Source organism: Sturnira hondurensis, unplaced genomic scaffold, assembly GCF_014824575.4.
Source record: "Sturnira hondurensis isolate 20B ecotype Veracruz unplaced genomic scaffold, ASM1482457v3 Scaffold0014302, whole genome shotgun sequence".
Taxonomy (NCBI): domain Eukaryota; kingdom Metazoa; phylum Chordata; class Mammalia; order Chiroptera; family Phyllostomidae; genus Sturnira; species Sturnira hondurensis.
The window spans coordinates 116,557-139,295 of record NW_028086933.1 but is presented as its reverse complement, the minus strand read 5'-3'; the positions used below and the strand labels follow the sequence as shown (position 1 = coordinate 139,295).

The 22,739-nt window shown below is 35.1% G+C and overlaps 1 protein-coding gene across 9 annotated transcripts in view; it reads right to left on the bottom strand.

Annotated features, from left to right (window-relative positions):
• The window catches only part of HERC4 (HECT and RLD domain containing E3 ubiquitin protein ligase 4), a 129,058-nt gene that overhangs the window by 87,161 nt on the left and 19,158 nt on the right, over nt 1-22,739 (bottom strand). For 8 of the 9 annotated variants that reach the window (XM_037062667.1, XM_037062668.1, XM_037062660.1 and 5 more), the window contains 4 exons: nt 19,089-19,248; nt 15,019-15,095; nt 11,469-11,690; nt 10,268-10,359 (listed from right to left, as the gene is read on the bottom strand). In XM_037062667.1, the coding sequence (XP_036918562.1) occupies nt 10,268-10,359; nt 11,469-11,690; nt 15,019-15,095; nt 19,089-19,248 (551 nt within the window). Of the gene's footprint in view, nt 1-10,267; nt 10,360-11,468; nt 11,691-15,018; nt 15,096-15,960; nt 16,051-19,088; nt 19,249-22,739 lie in introns of all 9 variants that reach the window. The other variant, XM_037062669.1, reaches the window with a different exon arrangement.

Sequence of the window (22,739 nt, the reverse complement as noted above, 5' to 3'; positions counted from 1 at the left end):
TCATTGGTTAAATTTATTCCTATGTATTGAGCTGGCCAAAAAGTTTGTTTGGCTTTAAAGGAAAACAAAAATACGTTTTTCGGTTTACCAACAAGTTCACTGAATAATATATTCACCGTTTTGTTCCACTACCTTCTGCCATCTTTCAGACAACTTCATAATTCCATCTTCCAAAAACTTATCTTTTTGAGCAACTATTCCAAAGAATGCCTTTTGCAGTCATCCAGGCAATTGAAAGTTTTTCTATTTAAGAGAATTTTATAAAGACTGAAATAAATGGAAATCTGAAGGTGCAATGTCTGGTGAACATAGTGGATGGATCAGAACTTCCCAGCCACACTCTAACAGTTTTGGGCTGGTCATCAAAGAAACATGCAATCCTTTGTTATCCTGACAGAAGATTATGCATTTTCTGTTGACTACTTCCATACGCTTTTCATGGAGTGGTGCTTTCAGTTGGTCTAACTGGGACCAGTACTTATTGGAATTAATCATTTGGTTTTCCAGAAGGTGTTCATAATAGAGGACTCCCTTCCAATTCCACCATATACATAACATCACCTTCTCTAGATTAAGACCAGCCTCTGGTGTGGTTGGTGGTGGTTCATTTCCACTGTCCCATGATCTCTTTCATTCCAAATTACTGTAAAGTATCCACTTTTCATTGCCAGTCACAATTTGTTTTAAAAACATAATGTTTTCATTATATTTAGAATCACATGTGGAAATACAGTCAAGAAGGTTTTTTCTTCCCACTTAACTTATGTGGGAGCCAAGCATGAAAGCAATTAACATAACCAAACTGGTTCAAGTGATTTTTCAACACTTGATTTGGATATGTATGTTGGCTATCTCCCATGTGGTAGAACAGTGAATGTTCTCAATTAATGTCTCAATTTAACAGCCATCAACTTCAACTGGTCTATGTGACCAACCATGGAGTATCACCTGTCCAGTGAGAAATCTCCAGCACAAAACTTCACAAACCACTTCTGACATATGATCACTCACAGCATCTTCTCCATACACTGCACAAATCTTCTTTTGCATTTCAGTTGTGTTTTTTACCTCTTGAAGTAATTAAGAATAATATGCCGAGTGGATTGAGCATAGGCCTGTGAACCAAAGGATGGTGATTCGATTCCCAGTAAGGGCACATGGCTGGGTTGCAGGCCAGTTCCCGGCAGGGGATGCACAAGAGGCAATCATACATTGATATTTCTCTCCCTCTCTCCTTCCCTTCCCTCCCCTCTAAAGATAAATAAATAATAAATGATTTAAGAAAAGAATAATATGCCGAAAATGTTGCTTATTTTCTTCAACCTTCAATATTAAAATGGCTGCACAAAAATTCACCAATTTTGATAAGATTTTTTTACATGCATGCTGAAAAATAAATAAAATGCATGCTAATAAGACAATGCTCATAATACAATCTAACAAAATTGTTTTCAATGCAGTTAAACACAACAAAGACTACTTACAGCTATCTTTTGGAATAAAACTAACAAACCTCTTAGCCCAGGGACCCCCAACCCCCGGGGCCACAGACCAGGCTGCACAGAGTTACAGGTGAGCAACAGGCAGTGAGTGAGTGAACCAGTCCTGGCACCTAAAGGTTGGGGACCACTGTTTTAGCCAATGCAACATTTTTATGCTACTAAAAATGATATTGCTTTTCTTTCTCTTTCTGATAAATTTTTCTTACTGTATAAAAATACAATTGATTTTTATATATTGATTTTGTATCCTGCAACTTTACTGAACCCATTTATTAGCTTTCTGGTTTTCTCATATAAGCCCTTTATCATGCTCAGTTACACTCATTCTGTATCTAAACTGTTGAGAATTGTTACCAAAAGGTTGTTGAATTTTGTCAAATTCTTCTGTATCTATTAAGATGATGATCTTTATCCTCCATTCTATTAATGTGGTTTATGACACTCATTGATTTCCAGGTACTGAACCATCTTTTCATCCCAGGGATCAATTGCAGTTGATCACAGTACATAATCATTGTAACACACTGTTCAATTTGATTTTGCTATTATTCTGTTTAGGAGTTTTGCATGTATGTTTACCAGGGACACTGCTCTGTAATTTTCTTATAGTGTTTTTGTGTGGCTTTAGTATCCAGGTAATGCTCATCACAAAATAAGTCTAGAATATTTACTTACTTTTCCGCTTTCTGGAGGAATTTGAGATAAATTAGCATGTACTGTTTTTTAAATGGTAGAATTCACCAGTGAAGCCATCGGGTCCTGGGCTTTTGCTACATCCCATAAGTCTGTGTATGCTGTATTTCCAATTTCACTTCTCAAGACAGTTTTCGATTGCCCCTTAATTTCTTCTTCGAGCCCACTGCTTATTCAGGAGCATGCTTTTTAATTTTCACACATTGTAAATATTCTGGCATTTCTCCTGTTATTGATTCCTAGTTTCTTATCATTTTGGCTAGAAAAGTTAACTACTATGATTTCAACCTTCTTAAATTTGTTCACATTTGTTTTCTAACCTAACATATCTCTATTATAAAACATTTTATCACTTCTGGCCAAGATGGAGGTGTAGGTGGAAACACTGTGCCTCCTCACACAACCAAATTTAAGGACAACAAAGATTTAGAAACAAAAACACAAGCAGAACAGACAGAAAATTGAACTGTACAGAAGGCCGACAACAATCCAACCAGACTGGTAAGAGGGGCGGAGTCAGCAGCGTGCAGAGAGGTATCTCGGCAGGAAAAAGCAGTGGCAGCCAGACCCTAGAGCACAGGCGGCACTGAGGGGACCATGGTCATACATTTGTGCAGATAAACTAGGCAAACAGGGCAGCAAGACAGAACAGAACGTACAACCCAGGGCCCCAGCAACAGCAAAAAAAGCCTAAAAGCACCAAATGAAAAGGTGCCAGCTTGTGGGAAGCACCAGAAGGGACTGAAATCCGAAATAGAGCAGAACAAGTGCCATTGTTTCCTCTCTGACCACGCCCCCATATATAGCATCACAATCCAGCGACCTGGTGAACACCTAAGGCTCTGCCCCTCGTACATGACAGGCATGACCTGACCAAAAATGGCTTAATCAGAAGTACAAATCAAAGCCCCAGAGCCAATACTTCTAAGCGACCAAGAGATAGCCAACCTGTCAGATGCACAGTTCAAACAAAACTCTGGAGATCAGGATGCTCACAGAACTGGTTGATTTTGGTCACAAATTAAGATGAAAAAATGAAGTCTACACAAAGGGAAATGCACAGGGAAACAATAGTGATGAAAAGAAAACTAGGACTCAAATCAATAGAGTGGACCAGAAGGAAGAAACAACCAAACAGAAAAGAATGAAGAAACAAGAATTCAAAAAAATGAGGAGAGGCTTAGGAACCTCCAGGACATCTTTAAATGTTCCAACATCCAAATTACAGGGATACCAGTAGGGGAAGAGGAACAGCAACAAGTGGAAAACTTACTTGAACAAATACTAAAGGAGAACTTCCCCAATATGGCAAAGGAAATAGACTCCCAGGAAGTTCAGAGAGTCCCAAAGAAGTTGGACCCAAGGAGGAACACACCAACACACATCATGATTACATTACCCAAAATTAAAGTAAAAGAGAGAATTCTAGAAGCAGCAAGAGATAAGAGGACAATCACCTACAAAGGAGGCCTCATCAGATTATCAGCTGATTTCTTGAAAGAAATCCTACAGGCAAGAAGGAGCTGGGAAAAATTATTTGAATCATGAATGGCAAGGACCTACGTCCAAGATTACTGTATCCAGCAAAGCTGTCATTTAGAATGGAAGGGCAGATAAAGTGCTTCCCAGATTAAGGTCAAGGTAAAGGAGTTAAGCATCACCAAGCCTTTATTATATGAAATGTTAAAGGGACTTATCTAAGAAAAAGAAGATAAAAAATACGAACAGTGAAAGGACAACAAACTCACAGTTATGAGCAACCACACCTAAAACAAAAGCAAACAAAGAGGACAGCTAAAACAGGAGCAGAACCATAGAAATAGAGATCACATGGAGGGTTATCAACAGGGGAGTGGGAGGAGAAGGGGGGAGAAGGTACAGAGAATAAATAGCATAGACGGTAGGTAGAAAATAGACAGGGGGAAGGGCAATTTACAAGCTAAAGAACTATGACACATGGACATGAACTAAAGGGGGGAATGTGGGTGGGAGGGGGTGTGCAGGGTGGAGGGGAATGAAGTGGGGGAATGGGACGACTGTAGTGGCATAATCAATAAAATGTATTTAAATTTTTTTTTAAAAAGAATTCCATTGTGTTCTTGAGGAAAATATATATGCTGCTACTGCTGGATGAAATGTTCTGTTACATCCACTTGATATAAAGTGCAGTTCAATACATTATTTCATTACTGATTTTCTGTCTGGATGATCTATCCATTGCTTAAAGTTGGTTACTGAAGCTCCCTCCTATTATTGTGTTTCTGTCTATTTCTGCCTTAAAACCTATTAATATTTGTTTAACATATACAGATGTTCCTCTTATGAGTGCTATATAGGTACAACTGGTACATCCTCCTGAAGAATGTCTTCACTATTAATTTCTAAATATATCATTTAACACTGAGAACATGTTCAAATTTTCCTGGTTATTTTATTACAGAACATCAGAAAGCATGTCTGGTTGGTAATGTGAGGAAGTAGGTCTAGGACTTCCAGCCAAGATGGAAGTATAGGTAGATACACTGTGCTTCCTCACACAACCAAAAGGACAACAAATTTAAAAACAAAAAACAAGCAGAACTGCCAGAAAATCTAACTGTATGGAAGTCTGACAATCAAGGAGTTAAAGAAGAAACACTCATCCAGACTCGTAGGAGGGGTAGAGACAAGTAGTCGGGGAGGAGAGGACGCATGGCAAGGTGGTGGCTGGAGGACCTGGCAGACTGGGCATCCCACATTTGCGTGCAGATAAACCAGGAGGAACAACTGGGGAGGGGGACAGACCATGCAACCCTGGGTGTTCCAGCATCGGTAAAGAAAGCCTCAAAAACCTCTATCTGTAAAAACCTATGGGGGTTGTGGTGGCAGGACAAACTCCCAGCCTCACAAAAGAGTTCACTGGAGAGAATCACAGGGTCCTGGAACATACACAAACCTACACATCCAGGAATCAGCACCAGAAGAATCAAATTTGCTTGTGGGTAGTGAGGGAAGTGACTGAAAGCCAGCCTACAGCCCAGCAAGTAGCATTCTTCCCTCTCATACCCTGCTCCCACAGACAGCATCAAAACCCAACAATGTGGGTTACCCCACCCTGGAGAATACCCAAGGCTTTGCCCCTTCCAATATAACAGGAACACCAAGACAAAGAAATACGGCCCAAATGACAGAAAAGATCAAAACTCCAGAAAAACAGTAATGAGGAAGTAGACAACCTATCTGATGCAGAGTTCAAAACACCAATAATCAGTATGCTCAAAGAAATGGTTGAGTATGTCACAAAACAGAGGAAGAAATGAAGGGTAGGCAAAGTGAAATAAAGAAAAATACACAGGAAACCAACAGTGAAAGGAAAGAAACCAGACTCAAATCTATGATTTGGAACAGAAGGAAGAAATAAACATTCAACCAGAACAGAATGAAGAAATAAGAATTCAAAAAAATGAGGAGAGGCTTAGGAACCTCTAAGACAACTTCAAACATTCCAACATCTAAATCATAGAGGTGCCAGAAGGAGAAGTAGAAGAGCAGTAAACTGAAAACTCATTTGAAAAATAATGTACTTCCCCAATCTGGCAAAGGAAATAGACATGCAAGTCCACAAAGCTCAGAGAATCCCAAAGAAGTTGGATCCAAAAAAGCACACACCAAGGCACATCATAATTACATTACCCAAGATTAAAGATAAGGAGAGAATCTTAAAAGCAGTAAGAGAAAAGGAGACAGATACCTACAAAGGAGTTCTCGTAAGAATATCAGCTGATCTCTCAAAAGAAACCTTGCAGGCAAGAAGGGGCTATAAAGAAGTATTCAAAGTCATGAAAGGTAAGGACCTACATCCAAAATTACTTTCTACAGCAAAGGTACCATTTAGAATGGAAGGGCGGATAAAGTGCTTCCCAAATAAGGTCAAGTTAAAGGAGTTCATCATCATCAAGTCCTTATCATACAACATGTTAAAGGGACTTATCTAAGAAAAAGATCAAAACTATGAACAGTAAGCGCGGGCCTGCGAACGAGACGATCGCGGTTCGATTCCCAGTCAGGGCACATGCTTGGGTTGCAGGCCAGTTTCCGGCAGGGGCCAGTTCCCTGCAGGGAATGTACCAGAAGCAACCATACATTGATGTTTCCTTCCTCTCTCCTTCCCTTCCCCTCTAAAGATAAATAAATAAAATTTAAAAAAAAAAAAAAACTATGAACAGTAAAATGACAACAAACTCACAGCTGAACCTAAAACAACTGACCAATCAACAATCAACAACTGAACCTAAAACAAAAACAAACTAAGCAAACCACTAGAAAAGGAACTGAATCACAGAAATGGAGATCACGTGGAAGGCTATCAGCAGGGGGGTGGAGGAGGAAGAATGGGGAGGGAAGGTACGGGAATAAGAAGTATCAGTGGTAGGTACAAAATAGGGGGAAATTAAGAATAGTATACGAAATGGGAAAGATCTTATATGCACAACCCATGAACATGAACTAAGGGGTGGGGGAAATGCTGTTGGGAGCGGGGTGCAGGACAGAGAGGAATAAAGGGGAGAAAAAATGGGACATCTGTAATAGCACAGTCAATAAAATATACTTTAAAATAGTAAGTAGGTCTAAATTAAAAAATTGTGTATCACCTATAATTTTCTTAAAGTAAGTCCATGTGTTTTTAGCCTAGTTCATCCTTGTTAAGCTTAACATTGCTTAATCTTGACCTAGATCCATTACTTCATTAAAAAAATATAAGACTGCAGCCCTGGCTTGTGTGGTTCAGTGGGTTGAGCACAGGCCTGAGAACCAGGGAATCACCAGTTCAATTCCTAGTCAGGGCACACACCTAAGTTGTGGGTTGGGTCCCCGGTGTGGGGTGCACAAGAGACAACCACACATTGATGTTTCTCTCCCTCTCTTAAAAAATAAATTTTTAAAAATGTATAAAAATGCAGATTTTCTACTCTTATTTCTTCTTAATTTAGTAGTTGGAATTCTTCCAAAGAGAATTTAACTCAACTGTTAAGTTACTTTGAAATACAATTTACAAGTAAGTGATAGGAGAAATGACCCTTCTTCACTAACTTTTAGAAAAATGAGTTGTTGTCCTAGAAACTTCCAAAGATAAGCAATTAAGTGTGCATTTTATTAATTTGGGGAAGAGTATCGTTATAAACTAATGAATTTTATATATTTGGTATATTTCCATTCACTTCAGTCATTATATCTTTTTGTAAATCAATGAAAGTGCCTTCAAGTTGTTCTTCTGACATGACCTTTTGAGTTTTTGCAATGCACAATGCTCAAGACTATTCTTATCTAGAAACCCTTTGAGTATGGAGTCTACAAAAGTCAAGGAATGTTTACTGCTTCCAGATTGTACATTGTTAATTACTTCTAGGACCTTAAAATGGTCATGGCCTCTCATATATTTAGAAGGAAAAAAGTAAGAGTTTATAATGATACCTGTTATCTTTAGATCACAGGATTTTAATTTAACTCAAATTTTATATCTCTTTTCTCTGGAATTGGAAATCACAGTTTCTAATGACAGTAAAATAAGTACTTATTTGCTTTACCTTACTTTCCATATATTAAAAAATAATACCAATTTTACTAATAATAAGACTACAGAATGCAGTTTAACATTTCTTTGTGCATTGTTTATTCTCAGGCTATTTCCCGCTAGTGATATACAACAAAATATTTTAATTTATAATAACCTGAAAGAATTATTCTTTCTGTAGTGTATCACTAGTTGTTTTTATTTTAAACTCTTAAGAAATGTTAAAATATATAAAAATGCATATATATACACATATATTTGTTTTTTATTATAATAGTTTCTAGATTATTCCAAAGTCAAAGCTATAAAGTACATTTGGTCTAGCTTCAATTTTTTAAAAAATGTAAATAAAATACATAATGTTTATTATTTTACGCATTCTTATAAACTATTCTATCCCTTCCTCTTTTGACTTAACAATATACCCTGAAGATCATTCCACATCATAACAGAGATTTTCCTCTTTCTGTTTTATTGGTCATGGTATTCTACCACATGGAATTACCAGAGGTTATCCAAAACAGTCTGCTACTAATGGACATTAGGATTCTTCTACTCCTTTGCTATTAAAATAATGCCATAATAAATGGCCTTGTGCATACAAAATTCCCTATCTTTATGACAAATTCTTAAAAGTAGGATACCTAAGTAAAAAAGTGTATGTGCCCTGGCCAGGTGGCTCAGCTGGTTGGAACATAATCCCATGCACCAAGGAGTTGAAAGTTCAGCCCCCAGTCAGGGCCCATACCTAGGTTGCCAGTTCAACCCCTGATCAGGACGCATATGGGAGGCAACCAATTGATGTTTCTCTGCCCCCACCCCTAAAATCAATGCACAAATTCTCAGGTGAAGATTTTTTCTTAAAAGGTATAATTATATGTGATTTACATAATGAATTTATAAATAAACTCAAAAAATGTTGACACCTTTATACTGGTCCTCATATCCATTATCATTCATGTCTTCACATTACTGGTTTCGAAAAGTCAGTTTAAAAATTTTTGCCAATGTCATTTTCTTAATTCAGGTTTTCTATAAGCAAACTGCTTTGTAAATTAACATTCATTTATTTGCAAAAAAAGTTCTTTTAGAAAAGTGAAAGATATATAGATATGGAACTACTCTAAATTAAATCAGGTACAATAAAAAAGTAAACAAAAATTTTGTTAAAAATAATACACCCCCCAAAACTCCAGTGAATAAGTATCACCATCTACTTTTTACAGAGAGGGATACAGGAAATTAATTGAATTAGCATTTTAAAAAACTCAATAAATATGGTTGTACATCCTAGGAAAATAATATGAATAATTATTCGAAAGGTTAAATTTTAAAAGCATTAATACTGTGAGCCTTTCAATCACAAAGTTAATCCCAAGGAATAATATGAAAAAAAATTTTTTACTATTATTTCAAAATAGCCTTATTTCTTCCAAATGCCAATGACAAAAGAAAATGACCAAAATTTATAACTTGCCAACATAATTTAGTAAGATTTTAGTGGTTACATTTGTATTATGAATTATAATAATCCATAAGCTATGCTAATGAGACCAACAGGTATATATTTTAAACTTCCTTACCAAGGGGCAATATAAATTTTCTAAAAATTAACTTAAATAATTGTCATAATTTTTTTAAATGAGTACACTAAAGTACTCAATAATGACAAAGAATAATTCTTATCCTCCTAAAATTCCAATGTGGAACTATATAGAGTTTTGTAAACTCTATATAGTTTATAAGACTGGAATTTTATTAGAGTTTATAGTTTATTAGATTAGAATCTTTTTCTTGCCAATTTTATCTACAATGCAAGATTAAGAAAAAGCAAGAACATTAATTTCTAATTTAGCCAATGGAAACTTGCCATTTCCTTTATGTTAGTTAACAGGACTATAACAAATAATGTTCCTGGTAAAGATTAATGTTTTTATTTTCATTTTACTTCTGATCATTAGGAACATACTATGCAGTACAGACAGTGAACTGGCACATACCCAATAGAGTGAGATGTCAAAGTTAAAGCCATTAACAACACTGTGATGAAAGCTCATTATAGCTGCTTGCATAATACTTAGCCTATGGATAATAACAAATAATCCCTCTATTACTTGTTATACAGTATTTCTAAGCCAAATGGGAGCTAAATTAAAATTAGGCAGAGCTATACATTACATGGGATTGATAAACACAGCATGGCAAGCCTGACAAACTTAAATGGAATTCTTTAATTCAAAATATTATTTAAGCAGTATTTCACACAAAGCTGAGAAACTCAACAATATATATTATTATCACATTTAAGAGAATATAATTCACACCTCATAACATAAAACAAATCTGAAATTTAAAGTAAACTATTTCTGAGAACAAATTATAACCTAGGTACTTTTTCCAAAATAAACTTTTTTAGACATCAATAACACTCAACTTTTAATATACATGTTATGAAAACATTTACTTATTGTGAAATAAGATCTATGAACAATAATAAAAAGGTTTTATAAGAGTACAATACCTTGGTTAGTGCAGCAGTATGATCTTCTCCACAACAAATATAAACTATTTTCTGAGTTCTTAGTGACTTTAGTAAATTAGGAACATACCTATCTGAAAATTCCAACAAGAGACATTAACAATATTTTTTAAATTAAAAATCTTCTAAAGTATGTTTCCTCTACAGCTTCCCAAGCTCAAAGAACAGTGATGACTAAATAATTTTAACCAAGGCTCAATGAATTTTGCACTACAAGCCTACTTAGTTAGGTTCCCAGGCCTTTCTATTCTACTGTGATGAAGGAGGGATTTGAAAAGGAGGGATTTAAGTATTAAACTTAAATCCCTGAATTGCCAATCAGCAATCAAAATTTAAAAGCTATTTGCTTCTAATCCATGCACATCATACTTTATATTCACTTCAAGATAATTAATCTCACACAATGCTGCTTAAAAGTTTGAAAATTATACTTCCTGCTTTTTTTCTAGGAGAAAAGAGATATAATACCCTAATCTGCTTTTCTTATGCAGAAAACAATTTTAATCCTTTTTTTGAGAGTATTATTTGCTTATCATTACCAGTTATTACTAGATCAACAACTCACTTTTCTCTTTTTAAGTCATTACAATTATGTTAACTTCATGAAATTAGTTTTTGTATTTCAAATACTGGTGTTTGACCTAATGCAGTTATGAAAAATCAATTCCAAAATTGGTTCCCAACTGGTTTCAAGTGTTTTCAAAAACCAGATTTTCAATCTGGTTTCAAAATATTTTCAAGACTCTAGCATCAATGTTAAAAGTGAAACCCAAACTGGAGTAATTTAACAACTCAGATTATTTAAATATTTCCTTGAAAAGCACAGATTAACATTTCCATGTTATTTTCCAGAATAATTTTATTGCTTCTTTCCACCAATGTTAGGCAATGATGAGGTTCGCAACTTAAAGTAACATTTTTCAACTTTCTTTTAATGAATATCCAACAGCAAAAACTTTTGTGCCATTAAACTTTCTATAGTTTATTTCATGATAAAATGGTATCTTTTGGCCTTCTACCACTCCCTAAAACTATTATCAAATGGAATTTTTAAATTAACCTCACATCCCCACCTCCCTCCCTATCAGGGAAGATTTAAGTACATTTCTGACACTAAGAATCATTGATCCATCTCAAAAGATCATCTCTTTTTAGAAGTACATCTATAATAATGAGAACCTACCATTTTCATCATTAAGACCTAGTTGACCAAACTTGTTGCGTCCCCATCCAAAGATAGCTCCAGAAAGGGTGAGTACAAAACTATGGGCTCCTCCTGCTGCAATTTGCATAAAAGGGATTCCAATCAAAGACTTAACCAGCTGTGGTGAAGCTTGCTTTTTACATTCAATGCCTAAACCCAACTGGCCATATTTATTCTGTCCCCAAGAGAAGACTTCACTTGCTGTAAAACAAAAATCAGAAAATTAACAATTTTTCTCAAACACAAAGTTCTACTAGAAGATCATCAGTTATTTGGGGATATTCTTCCTCTCGTCAGATGGAAATACATATTTCTCTTTATTATTTACTTCTTATACGACATATATTACCGAGAAGAACATTCTATATTTAGTATCGTTTAAGTGGAGTATCTTTAGTGATGAATGGCTAAGTCACATAATGTTATGCTTCTCAGGAAAAAAACATCTATTTTCGGTATCACCAGCCCAGACATCTCTTCTGAGCAATAAACCAATGTATCCAATTGTTTACCTGATACCCACACTTGGGTATATCACGGCACTTCCAGCTTGGTATAGCCCCAACTCAATTCATGATCCTCATCTTACCTCCCCTACCTGTACCTCTTCCCAGTAAATGACATTGTAACTAATTCAGTAGCACAAGTCATAAACATAGGGAGTCATCCTTAATACTCCTCTCCTCTTAGTTCATACAGAGATTCATATCAATCTATTATCACCAAGTTACCCAGTTTTCTTTCTAAAGAAAAATATGGCAAAGAGATCCATTCACCACCATCTCACCTGATTCCTGTAATAGTTTTGTCTGTCACTTACGCCCCCCACTGCCACCCTCTCTTTTGCAACTTTAGGCACTTATCTTTATTAAATAAATGACAGTAATAATCAATACACTAACAAAAGATTTTTAAAGTCATACTACAAATAGTAAGCACTTAAAATAAGCCCCCCTCCAAAATTAGATCCCTGGTTCCTCTGCCAAGAGACAAGTACTCACACATATCACTGGTAGGTACTTCCTGAAATATTCTATGCACATACTAGCAGATGTACTGCTAGTATTTGTATTAGAATATGTACAAATATTCTATGCACATCTGTACATCCACACAGAAATATTATAAAAACACAAACTTGATAATGTTGCTCATCTGAAAAAATACGTCAGTGCCTTCTCACTGCTGTTGGTATAAACACTTTTAATAAGGGTTATAAGGTTCTGTGTGATCTGTTTCCAAACTAATTTCATACCAGTCTCCTCTTTTATTATACTCTAGCCATAGTCATCTTCCTTTACATTCTCCAATGCTTGTTTCTCACACACTCGCTGTTCCCACTGCCTAAACCTTCCCCTCATCTTTGTCTAGTTCATTTCTACTCTCTCCCAACAGGAAGCCTCACTGATCTCCAAGATTAAGTTCAGTTCCTCTGTACATGTTCTAAATATCCTAAACTTTTTTCTTTAGTCCTTTTTCATAGTATGTAATTACAGTGCTATCTGTGTGACTGTACCACAAACGCCAACAGTATACTGCTTACTACCACTTCACAGTATACACCCTAATGTGCCTAGTTCATAACACATAATCAAAAAAGAAATTCATTAAATGAACAAGATACCGTGCTAAACATAATGCTGAACAAAGCAAAATACCTACCTATGAGTCAAGATAAAAAACTGCCCTCAACAGTTAAACCTCTGAGTTTAAGTTTATCTTGGATCTACCTACTAAAATATCAAAAGAGGAGTTGGTGCCCTGGCCTGGTGGCTCAGCTGGTTGGAGCATTGCCCCATATACCAAAAGGTTGCAGGTTCAATTCTTGGTCAGGGCATGTACTGGGGTTGTGAGTATGATCCCCAGTCAGGGAGCATATGGGAGACAACCAATTGATGTTCCAGTCTCACACTGATCTCTAAGATCAATAAAAATATACTTGGGCCCTGGCTGGTGTAGCTCAGTGGATTGAGCACAGGCCTGCGAACCAGAGGATCGCAGTTCGATTCCCAGTCAGGGCACATGCCTGGGTTGCAGGCTGGTTCCCTGCAGGCCAACTCCCAGCAGGGGACGCTCGAAAGGCAACCATACATTGATGTTTCTCTCCCTCTCTCCTTCCCCTCTAAAGATAAATAAATAAAATCTTTAAAATATATATATATATATATATATATACACTTGGGTAAGGATTAATGAGGGAAAAAAGGAGTTGACAAAGCAACAATGACTACAGGAATGCCAGCCTCCCACTACCTAGAGAAATTTAAATTCCTTAATATTGCATTTAAAGCCCTTTGTAACAGATTTCTGTCTTTACTTCAATTTCAGGTAAAGTATGAGTATGTCTCCCATTCTCTTACAATACCCATATGAAAATACACGTCAGTACTCAAATAAACACAATACTTTCCTGATGCTACACCTTTACTATCATCACCTTAGGCAATCCTCAACATTTCCATAAGCTATGTATTTCTAAACTCTTCTCCAATTCTGAATAAATTCTATGCATCTTTTAAGACTATCATCAAATATCAATCTTCTCCTTATTGTTACTAATTCTATTGGTTGGAACTAATTACACTTTTTTCTTCATATCTCTAGCATTTTACTTTTACCTTGACCAAAGTAGTAGGTATTTTTTTCTGCTTTGATCTATAGCTATTTATTTGAGTATCTGCCTCTTTCACTAGATGCTGTGGTCTCTCTAAAACTGTCTCCTAACTTATCGGTATTTCCCTACAGCTCTAGCCTAGTGTTTTGTTCATAAGAGGCCTCACTAGACACTTAACAAATTAAAATAATAATATAATATTACTAGAGAAACCACTGGGGCTTATTTTTTAATGGTAAAATACAAACATGGCAAGTTCTTTATTAATCTAAGTTACAATCCTTAACTGGCTGATGAAAAAATTAAATGAATAAAAAAGAAAAGCAATAAAGCTAATAGGAATCTTGGCCTTCTCTGCTTTTATTTATAAAAAGCTTATCTGTGAGATCAAATGAGATTAGGCAAGTTATAACTTTTCCCAGCTGTGAAAGAATAGCATTTAACAGACTAAAGAAGCAATTAGACCCCCCCAAAAATCTATCTTATTCATGTCAACACACTAGCAATACATAATTTGACAATGACACCATTCACAACAATGACAAAATCAAATACCTACAGAAAAATCTAGTAAATGGAAAACTCCATGGAAAACAACAAAATACCATTGAGAAAAATTACAAGATTAAAATAAATGTAGGACTATAGCAGGTTCAAGAACTAAAAGACTATGTTATCATATAAAGATTTTCCTCAAATTGATTTGTAAGAGACAAGACAATTCCAACCAAAATCCTAGTAGTCTGTGTGTCTGTGAAAACTGTCGAGCTAATTCTAAAATGTACGTGTAAATAAAACAATCAAGCACCACAACAATCTTAAATAAGAAAAACAAATTTGGAGGACTTTCTGTTCATTTGAAGTATCAAGTAATAAAACTGAAAAAAGAGAAAAGGATAAGAAAACAATGCTTACCTTTAGAGAGTGCAAGTGAATGATAGTAACCGCAAGCAACCTGTACTATCTGGATATCTGACAAACTTTTAATATTTCTAGAAAAGGAGAAGAGAGATAAGGGTCAATTAATTTCACCTGAACACTATTTATATATTATTTATTGACCACCTACTATGCATAAGTATAGTTTCTTACCAACCTAGCAGTTTGTTACTCTTTACACAAGCCCAATTTACCAAAAATTTATGCTACACTCTGTAAACAAAATCTAGATATGAAAAAAAAATTAAGTGTGATGAGAAAATACTTTAAAAAGAACAACATTTAAGCAAATTATGCACACACTTCAAATACCCCTCAGAGTGCTTTTACAATTTAGAAGTTTTCTTTCATTACCAAAATTTTAAAAAATCTTTAGCTTAGCACATAAAACTTTCAATATATTTATAAAACAAATGTACCTGATCTAATTTATGTAATATTGATATTTGGCCTAGTTTAATATATTTTCTTTTCTATCAAGTTCCTTAAGAACAAATAACATTCCTATCATGAGGTACTACCAATTCACACATTATGAAATCTATTCCTTTTGGGCAATTCTTTACATCTAAATCACTGATATTTAATTCCTTACTAAGGGAATTCAATCAATTCACAATTAACAGGATCACCGATGTGTCCAGTCATATTTTTTCCTTGTATTTTTAGAGTTTCTTTTTTTCTCCCATTTCTGATTTTTCCATTACTGCAATGTGATTCTAAAGGCTAATTTTAAAAATATCACAAAAATCAAATACCCCAGGTTCAAATATCACAAAAATCAAACACCTGTGCATCAAATACCCCAGGTTCTTCATAAGTAGTTCCCTTTACCTGATCATTCTACTGTTTTTAACTGAATGAATGTTTTTTTTAAAAAGTGGGAAGGAAACATATAATGTTCTTATTTCCCTTTACCTGATACTGCCACCTGACCTGATTCTGCCAAATGAAAGTCCGGAGCAAGTTCTGACCAGAGAGTCGATACTCATGATTTTCGGGAAGCAGCTTCAGCAAATCAAATTTTGAGCAGGAGAAAGATGAGTTACTCTAATCCCATATTATTGTATTAAAAATATTTTTATTTAGTGGATTTATGTTCTTAAACTACAAAACCTGAAAGCTGTAGTGCTACAATTTAGTGGAATCCAACAAGTTAGTAGGATCCAACATACCCTCAGATATTAAAAAGTAGCAAAATACCATTTTTCTGCAATTAGCAAAATCAAACATTGGCAATGCAAAAAGAGGAATTAATCACATACGATTTGCAAGACCAAATAAAACATCTCAAAAACTACATTCTCATAATACCCTGTGTTTTTTCCTTCACAGCATTTACCACTATTAATTACTAGTATACTTATACATTTATTATCAGTGTACTATTAAACGTTAAGCTCTCTGAAGGTAGATTATGTGTCTTATATCCACGGAATCCCTAGCAACTACCATAGTATCTTGCAAAAAGTATGTAATGAATACACTTTCAAAAGATAAGTGAATCTGCGCAGTCTTCGAGGCTTTGTATTACAACTATTGTAATATATATTTAAAACTGAGTAAAATTAAGAAAATGAATTTTATTCTTGACCAAGAGGTTTAATTTCTATAGAACAGAAAATAGCTGCTCTCAAAAGGATCATGTCACACCTTCCTGTCATAATTTTATTGCATATGTCCAATAAATAGAACTTTAATAAACTACAACTTTATTACAAGCAATTATTTTTCTAAATTTGTATGGAAATGTATGTATTTCAATTTACATTAAATAAACTAAGACAGTAAAATCAGACTTAACTTTTTTTTAAATAAAGGTATAGTATCCTAAAAAAAGAAATAACTAGCCAAAAGTTAAGGTCTATAGACCAATAATATTGAATAATTTCAGTCTTTCTCCAAGAAGTAATGATTTGAAAACAACAAAATTGTAACTAGAAAAAGATTATAAGAGTTTCAAGTAATCTATTTATTATTAATTTTACACTCTTCCTTAATTTTAAAGTACCCCTTAATTTATGTACTCTTATCTTTTGGTATAAAAATGAATTTTATTCTCAAGAAAGTATAGCATACTGTGAATCTCCACATTTCTAATCACTCTTAGGAAAATCACAAATAGTAGTTTTTAAAAACCTGTTTAAATATATTCGAGTTTCCCCATCTTCTATACATATTTTATTCAAAATGGATGTGAAATTTACAAAGCTGGCTGACATCTCTAAGAATCTAAAAAAAGCCCTGCATCTAAAAAATTATGAAATACTGAAATTTAAAAAGAAATTACTAGCAGTCTTTCATTAAAAAATGTGTTTCTACTGAAATACTAAACTGCCCTTTAAAACATAGAAACACTAGTAAAAATGATGTGTAAGTCACAATAAATCAGATCAGTCCACAAAAAATGAATGAGCTTGAACAGGAAAAATGACAAAAGCTTAAAGTTAACATAGATGTTTACCAAATATAAAAACAGTGAATTTTAAAGCAAAGAACTCAAAGCAAGTAAGATCTCTTTCTGATCCCCACCTAGGTTCATAAAATAGTAAAGTCACAAATACTTAATTTATTATTGGGCAACCTTCAGATAAACTGTCATATAAAAAAATTCTCTCCTAAGTTAGCTTTCTTTACCATTTACTAAACATCTACGGATTATTGACTGAAATCCCTTATACCAAAAATGAACAGAAACAAAAATGTAAGTATGAGAATTAAGAGAACAGTAAGATAAAAATGAGGGAAACTAGAAAGCTCTGCCATGAATCATGGTTTTGAGAATATTAACTTAGAAAGTCTAACATGTAACAATCCCTTTTCAACCCTAAAAATCACAAAATTTTCAAAATCTTATTAAAAACCCTATTCTACAACAATTACTTGTGGGAGAAAATAAAATGAGTAGAGGATATGACAAAGTGAGGTCACTATGTTTCTATGAATGCTTTGTATTATCTAGCCAATAACCACTTGGTTGAAAATTCCTATTTTCTGAAAGATATAAAAATTGAAATGACTAAAAAATCAGTTAACTTAAAAAAAAAGTTTTTTCCCAACAGCACCATCATTAAGAGATATTAAAAGTACAATGGGAACATTGTTTGTTTCACCACCCAAGTATTATATTTATCACAAGAAAAAACAAGGAAGAAGAAATTTGTTGAGTTTTGTGTAATTAAGTTATAAGTTCAATTAAAAAATGTGGGTGATTGTGATGTATCCAAAAGTCCCAACAGATAGTCCATTACTAAAACAAATATAAAATGTCAAACTAAATATTAAAAACTACTTTTAATATGTTATAACATAGGGAAGGTTATAAGCTTATTAAAGGAGCTATCTTTACTAGTTAAAAAAGACAAAAACAAAACTCTTTTGTAACAATACAATTTCCTGTTCTGAAATATATTAGTTACTATGCTCCATATTTTTATCCTAGTAGTTACATATTTCTGAAACTGAAACCAACACCATCAATTTGAAATTAAAAATAAAATATCTAAGTGTGTTTAAAAAGTGCTATCTGAAATAAATCTAAAATTAGTTTACCTAATTCCTTTGTTCCCTGCAGAGTTCTCTTTGTCCCTTTAGTTATTAGTAGGAAAAAAGAACAAGAATTTAAGGAGGTAAGAATCTGTATAATTTTAAAAACTAAGCATGAGTTAGTATACTATTTATCCATGAGAAACTGGATATTTTACTTTAAATCTTTATACTTTTGCCTAGATATATTCATGATTTTACAATTTTTAATATTAAACAGTGGTTATGTCCTATGCAAATCTGTAAGACAACATTAATAAAGCATTATTTTTTGATTTTTAAATAATTCTATGATGAATTTAATGGTTAGCATAAATATGGTCACTGCTACATAAAAAAGTGGACAGTGACTGAATTCTTACCTAACCAGTAACCTTAAGAACTCAAAAATGAGAAATAATTAGCTCTCAACTCTTATAGGCCCACAGTACACAAAATAATTTAATAATAAACTTATGATAAAAGATTATTAAAGACCTCTTTTTGGTCACCTTTGTTACCTGGGTACTCTGACACATTCCTCTGATCCTAGCAGGCCAAGTTGTCCATCAGAATCAAGACCCCAAGCATACACCTGGCCCTTGTCATTCAGTGCTAACGTATGAGCTTCTCCACATGAAACAGCTACAATATTTTGGGCATCCAGGGCGACAACCTGCTCTATAGAAATCAGGAAGAGAGACATTATATTCCAGTTTTGAACTACCAATGAGAATAAAACACAATCTTCATCTTGCATAAAAAAGCTAAGGAAATACTGAAATACAGACTAGGTATAATTTCAGTTATTCTGACAAATCTAACAAGTATGTTCTATACAAAATTTTCATTGTGGTAAATACCGATATACATCACAGGGAATAATCAATTCAGAATATTAAGTGATTTTTATATTTGGAGGAAGATGTTAAGGGTTTATAACAATTCTCTCAGAAAGTGTTCTTCACCAAAGCCATTACCAATATAAGAGAGTCTAGCTGAAAAGAAAATCACTTAAATAAACTGGGTTGTCTTTTAATAATAAAATCATAATTGACACATACATTACCATATAGATACTACTATGAAATGATTCTTTTTTAAAAAAAATATATTTTATTGATTATACCATTACAGTTGTTCTATTCCCCCTTCATTCCCCTCCACCCGCACACTCCCTCCCCCACCATTCTCCCCTCTTTAGTTTATAACCACGTGTCTCAAGTTCTTTAGATTCTATATTTCCCCCACTATTCTTGCCCTCCCCCCTATTTTCTACCTACCATCTCTGCTATTTTCTGTGCCTTCTCCTCCCACTCCCCTGTTGCTAACCCTCCATGTGTTCTTCATTTCTATGGTTCCACTCCTGATCTAGCTGTCCTCTTGGTTTGCTTTTGTTTTAGGTGTGGTTGTTAATAACTGTGAGATTGCTGTCCTTTCACTGTTAATATTTTTCATCTTCTTTTTCTTATATAAGTCCCTTTACCATTTCATATAATAAGGGCTTGGTGATGATGAACTCCTTGAACTTGACCTTATTTGAGAAGCACTTTATCTGTCCTTCCATTTTAAATGAAAAGTTTTGCTGGATAAATCAATCTTGGCTGTAGGTCTTTGGATTTCATGACTTGGAATACTTCTCTCCAGCCCCTTCTTGCCTGTAAGGTCTCTTTTGAGAAATCCGCTGACAGTCTGATGGGTACTCCTTTGTAGGTGACTGTCCCCTTATCCCTTGCTGCTTCTAGGATTCTCTCCTTCATTTTAGTCTTGGCTAATGTAATTATGATGTGCCTTGGTGTGTTCCTTCTTGGGTCCAACTTCTTTGGGACTCTCTGAGCTTCCTGGATTTCCTGGAAGTCTATTTCCTTTGCCAGACTGGGGAAGTTCTCCTTTATTATTTGTTCAAATAAGTGTTCCACTCGTGGCTGTTTCTTTCCCCCTTCTGGTACCCCTATAATCCGGATGTTGGAACGTTTAAAGATGTGCTGGAGGTTCCTAAGCCTCTCCTCATTTTTTTGAATTCTCATTTCTTCATTCCTTTCTGGTGGGATGTTTTGTTCTCCCTTCTGATCCATTCCATTGATTTGAGTCCCAGTTTCCTTTGCATCACTGTTGGTTTCCTGGACATCTCCCTTCATTTCAATTAGTTTAGCCTTCATATGTTCCTCTAATTTGTGACTATAGTCAACCAAACAGTGCCTTGAATTGTGCTTCTGAGAGGCTGGCAATTTCTCAGTTGCTGAGAGTTATCGGCTCCTGGACTTTGAGTTCTTCTTGCACCATCTTTTGGGCTGTTCGTGCCTGTTCCATAGCAGGATCGGAGCCCTGGGTGTTCACCAGAGCAGGGCAACTCAGTCACTGGGTTGTGACGTTGTATGTGGGGGCGGGGTCAAAGAGGAGCAATGGTGTCCCGTCTGCCGTCTCCTGCCGTGGCCCCCACAGGTGCGGCAGCTGCCACTGTCACCGGGCCCACGCATTTCGTCCCACTGCACACAAGTGTGTCACCGCCGTCAGCCCTCGCCCCCTGGGGCCTGCGTGGTCCGTCTCACTATGCGCGAATGTACAACCGCAGTCAGTCTGCCCCACACCCTGGGTCTGGGCCACTTGCGCGCCTAGGTCTAGGGATCTTTCCTGCCCGACCCTGCTCCGCTGCTGGCTCCACCCCTCTCACCGAACCCGTGGAACGATTAGTTGTTGTCGGACTTCCGTATAATTCCATTTTCTGTTTTTTGGCTGTGTCTTTGTTCTCCAAACCTTTGTTGTATTCAAACTTGGTTGTGGGAGAAGGCACAGTGTTTCCACCTATGCCTCCATCTTGGAGGAAGTCCCAAGTGATTCTGAACTTAATGAAATACTAATCTGAATTGGCGTTTCTGATGGGAAACAATTTTTTTAGAAAGCTCATAAATAGGAGAGAACTGAAAGGCAATGTGACCATAGCAAATATGTTTCAGGCTATGGACTGCCATTTTGACATTAAAGATATAAAAGATCCACATGTAGTTAAAACATGCTCAAGTTTTACATCTAATATTAATTCTAAATACTGGCCTTTCGTAAGACTGTCAGTAGTAACCACTGTCAAATGAGAAAATAAAATGAAATTGTTTCCTTAGTCTTAGGATGTTCAATGTCTACCAGTTTTTTACTAGTACCATTTCAAATTGTTTTTAAGATGTCATTTAAAATTAATATTTTAGCTTAATAAAAAAGCTGTAATTTCTGTCTTCAATAAACTGAAAGCCTCCTGTTGAAGTGTCGTTATAACTGAAACAATCAGGGTTTCTTCAGAAGCATATTTCAGTTCTGTGTACAAATGTCAATGTTCAACAACCAAAGAGACTGCATCAAGAAGATTTAAATCCCTATGTATAAAGAAATTCAGCCCTGGCTGGTGTAGCTCAGTGGATTGAGCTCGGGCCTGCGAACCAAAGGGTGGCAGGTTCGATTCCCAGTCAGGGGACATGCCTGGGTTGCAGGCCAGTTCCTGGCAGGGGCCAGTTCCCAGCAAGGGATGCACAAGAAGCAACCATACATTGATGTTTCTCTTCCTCTCTCCTTCCCTTCCCCTCTAAAGATAAATAAATAAATTTAAAAAAAAAAGAAATTCAAATTGTATCTCCATTATTAACTTGCATGTTGGGGTGCGAGGTTAGCCCTAGAAAGCCTCTAGGAATCTGGATAACCCTAATGACATTTTAAATACTTACCTTAAAGTACTACATGAGTTAACAACAAGAAGCTGCTGAACAATATGTGGAAGTTCATTATACTCATCTCTCACTTTTTGTATGTATGTTTTTTATAAAATTATATTGTAGAAACAAATAAAAACAAAAAATGAAAATAAGATATAACATATAGTCCTCATAAAAATTAAGATAAAGGACTTAGAAGTATGGTATCATTTGTTAACATCAACACATTCCAATAAATCTTAATTATGAAGGAAGAATAAAACACACAGAAGTACTGTACTCTCTCAGAGGCCCCAGAAATAAGTCAGTGTTTCTCTAAAATAATCCTCAAGGGAAACTAGTAAAGAGCAGAAAACGTCAAGAGGACAGCAAGAATGAATAAGAATGGCAACTAAACAATAACAGATGAGAGTACCTAAATTAGAGAGCAATGGCTACAAAATTAAAGGTACCAAAAATTAAAAAAACAAAGAA